The sequence below is a fragment of the Dendroctonus ponderosae genome, unplaced genomic scaffold, assembly GCF_020466585.1.
Source record: "Dendroctonus ponderosae isolate FM_Combo_2020 unplaced genomic scaffold, Dpon_F_20191213v2 Dpon_F_20191213_8, whole genome shotgun sequence".
NCBI lineage: Eukaryota > Metazoa > Arthropoda > Insecta > Coleoptera > Curculionidae > Dendroctonus > Dendroctonus ponderosae.
The window spans coordinates 6,149,440-6,152,782 of record NW_026019016.1 but is presented as its reverse complement, the minus strand read 5'-3'; the positions used below and the strand labels follow the sequence as shown (position 1 = coordinate 6,152,782).

Here is a 3,343-nt window from a genome sequence, read left to right as displayed (position 1 = left end):
AATCCCCAATTTTTACCGACTTGGAAAAGTTGGCATAAAAATGGGTGTTTTCGCTCAAAAACACTCTTTGCTTCAAAAAATCCCAACTTCTAATCTAGAGCAAGAAGCCACTTGAAACTTTTGCAGTCCTTAGAAGACAATCGAAGCTCAAAATACTGAAAATATTGTCCAGATCGCTTAAATCCCCAATTTTTACCGACTTGGAAAAGTTGGCATAAAAATCGGCGTTTTCGCTCACAAGCACTCTTTGCTTCAAAAAATCGCAACTACGAATCTAGACCAAGCAGACACTTGAAACTTTTGCAGTCCTAAGAAGACACTCGAAGCTCAAAATACTGAAAATATTGCCCAAATCGCCTTAAGCTCTGGTTTTTACCGACTCGAGAGAGATGGCATAAAAATGGGAGTTTTCCCTCCAAAGCACTCTTTGCTTCAAAAAATCGCAACTTCGAATCTAGAGCAAGCAGACACTTGAAACTTTCGCAGTCCACAGAAGACAGTCGGAGCTCAAAATACTGAAAATTTTGCCCAAATCGCCGCTCAATTTAACAACCTTTCCGTGACATGCTCTTAAAACAACAGTAGTTTATTAAAAATAGCACAGAATTCTCGGTACGTCGACACTATACTTATGTACAATTACATTCAACCAGTTTCGCCTGAATTTAAATAACACTCGCTGTGACCCGCCAGTTAAATTATACTTGCATGTGCTGAGGTTGGCCGTTCGAAATCAACCTCTGAACCGCGTAAAACAAGCATTATTCTGTCTCGTGTATAAGTGCAGCCTTTGCCAATGGAACAATGAATGGATGGTAATTGCGAGTACAGAAATAAGAAGCCCTTCTTAGTACTGATGAATCTGCCCGTTAAGTAAGTACTTACTCTTAGTAACCTTACACTAAGAATGGTCATTTAGTTAAAAATCATCTTTCCTAGTCAAATGCAGTGAAACGACACTAATCTCCCTCTACTCAGTTCATGATAAATTGCCTTCTATTACATCACATGTTTATCACCAATTCTCATGGGGACGAAGCAAACAAGCAATGAAAACGTTCATTGAAAGTTATCAGTCAGGTTCTTCGGTGTTTTTAGCCATGGATGAAGAAACAGGAGAAATCAACTACAGCCTACACGTGTCGAAGGATGCAGAAACTGGCGAAGAAGAGTACGTAAACTACTGGCTAGACCAGGAGACTGGGGAAAAGCAGTACTTTAGCCTCGACCGGATATGCCACAGCCTGCAAATGCCGAATCCGTTCAGAATCAACAGGTACATACAGCCGAACTAACCAGCGCTTCTGCCTTCAACAGACCCTTTGCAGGTACGCAACGCACCTGACTGCAATCGTGCAAAACTCCAAGCACAAAACGTCGCAAAAGCGCATGGAATTCATAACCGCCATAGTTTTCCTGTTGCCCACCTTCATTGTATTCACGCCGCTGCTGGGGATAATCGTCCTAATCTTCGATGTGATCCTGCACAAATGGTGCCACAGGAAAAACGCCCGTCTAGCCAGGGAGGACATGATCTACTATCGCAGTCCTTTGCACATGATCTACCGGGAGTTCTGCTTGAAGTGCATTGCGGAGGAGCATTCCAGGAAGATCGAGGAAATACACAATAGGAGACTCAATAGGAAGAGGAGCGCAATGGAAATGCTCAAAGACACCAGTGGGTTGGAGGCAAGACTCTAAAGCGCCATCAAACAAATGTGATATCCTGCAAATCATCTATTGTTCGGTAGTTGATTATGCTCAGGCGTAAGTTTGTTATTCGATTGTCTTGCCCTAACTAGGTCCAGTTCAAACACTAATAAGTACAATCGAAGACCCTTACTCGATCTCGTTAATCCTGCCCTCCTTCAGTCGGGACTTTCTGATTTCCAACTTCAACCATGTGGGAACTGTTCTCTCGAAGTATTGGGCGTTGGGATAAGGCGCTGGCGGCTCCGGGGCTTTAAACGGGTGCACCTTTTTGAGCTTCCGAACCAAAAACTCCTTGTTAATCTGCTTTGGGTCCCTGTACTTGTCCATGTACAAATTGAAGGGTTTCCTCAAAGGGAACCACTCCTGTCTTCGAATGTAGGGCTTGGGAAAGTCGTACTCGTAAACTGGCTCTTTTACATCTGCAAACACCGCCAATGAGACTTGATAGGGCATTAAATTGAAAACGCACCGAGCACGTTGTGAAAAAACTTCCTAACAAACATGCTCCAGTCTGCTTGGAAGAATGCCAGGCCTGCTGGGGTGATTTCGTCCTGAAGCCCCCTATAAAAGTCGTAAGTGCTGAATGTCCTCTCGGGCAGGCTCGAGCAGGGGCCTGGTTTCTTGTAGCCGGAAAAATCCAGCTTCTTGTTTTGCTTGTACAGAATGAAAATGTGCCGGTGATAACCAGTGCCTTTAGGCGGGAAGGGGGGCATGTATTCCACGACGGTTTCCCCTTTTTCCACCGCATTTCCTGGAATGTTCGCCCTAAAATTCCTAGATTCAACCCCACTCAATTAGCACAGACATTCACTTACACAAACCAATGCACGTATTCCTTGTCATTGTCAGTGAAATGCCCATCGGGGTTGGTCAAAACTAAGGTCCAGAGATCCTGCGGCTCACTTTCATAGGCCACCTCCGGCTTCTGGCTGGCATCCTCAGGTTTCAGCACATTTCCATAATAAACTGGGTATTTGACTTCTTCCTGTGTGTAGAGAACCTGCAGGGGCACCTGAGGGAGGAAATACGCGTCCCCGAATAGATGCTCGAACACCCCGTAGTGCTCAGCTATTTGCTTAATATGTTGGGGCCCTACTGTGTGCAGCCACTCTTGGTTGGACTTTTCCAAATCAACAATCACTGTTGGATAGACAGGAACGGAAAAAAACCCATTAAAATGTTTCAAAGAAAATTGCCGTTGCTCTTACGTTGTTGATTACGAGCCAACCGTTCCATTTCGGGGTTCTTGTGCTGCCTCCTGAAATGTTCGAGTCGCTCCTGCAGCTGTTTGGACCTGGGAATTGTCCTGGGCGGCAGCCCGATGTCCACCTTGAAGTGCACCGAAGGGTCCTTAACTTGCCGCTCTGTAAATGAAGGAAACCTTCATCAACAGGGTTCAAATGGGAGCCGACTGGGGCTTGCCTTCGAGCTTTTGTTGCAGTGACTTGGCCACTCCGGGGGCCTTGCCCCTCAAGTGGTGTCCGTGGCGGACAAAGGTCTTTGCACCTGAGGCGGCATTTTCACCTAAATGTAACTGGCACAACTTTAAAATCACTTTGGACATTTTCGGTAAAGTTATTGAAAAGTGAGGTTGGGCACAAACAGGCCCTGGGGACTGTCATGTATCATA

General features: G+C 45.4%; 2 protein-coding genes across 4 annotated transcripts; one reads left to right on the top strand and one right to left on the bottom strand.

Annotated features, from left to right (window-relative positions):
• Window positions 1-677: 677 nt before the first annotated feature.
• Window positions 678-1,842, top strand: LOC109534401. Of its 3 annotated transcripts, none has more exons than XM_019900071.2 (3): window positions 678-873; window positions 1,099-1,276; window positions 1,329-1,842. In XM_019900071.2, the coding sequence occupies exons 2-3, from the start codon at window positions 1,101-1,103 to the stop codon at window positions 1,699-1,701; spliced, it is 549 nt and encodes a 182-aa protein (XP_019755630.2). In that variant the 5' UTR covers window positions 678-873; window positions 1,099-1,100; the 3' UTR covers window positions 1,702-1,842. The 3 variants fall into 3 exon arrangements, with proteins under 3 accessions (XP_019755630.2, XP_048525024.1, XP_019755629.2); XM_048669067.1 differs by having other exon boundaries at window positions 680-873; window positions 1,081-1,276; XM_019900070.2 differs by lacking the exon at window positions 678-873 and having other exon boundaries at window positions 940-1,276.
• Window positions 1,723-3,343, bottom strand: LOC109534400 (39S ribosomal protein L38, mitochondrial; the record flags this gene model as incomplete). The annotated part of the gene is given in 5 exon segments (XM_019900069.2): window positions 1,723-2,132; window positions 2,183-2,478; window positions 2,529-2,853; window positions 2,922-3,077; window positions 3,136-3,343. Coding segments are annotated over 5 exon segments (1,212 nt in total). The 3' UTR covers window positions 1,723-1,839.

Coding starts and splice junctions, on each gene's coding strand:
- LOC109534401 (XM_019900070.2), top strand. CDS start 1,050: ATGAAAACGTTCATTGAAAGTTATCAGTCAGGTTCTTCGGTGTTTTTA. Junction 1,277..1,328: donor AATCCGTTCAGAATCAACAG/GTACATACAGCC, acceptor GACCCTTTGCAG/GTACGCAACGCACCTGACTG.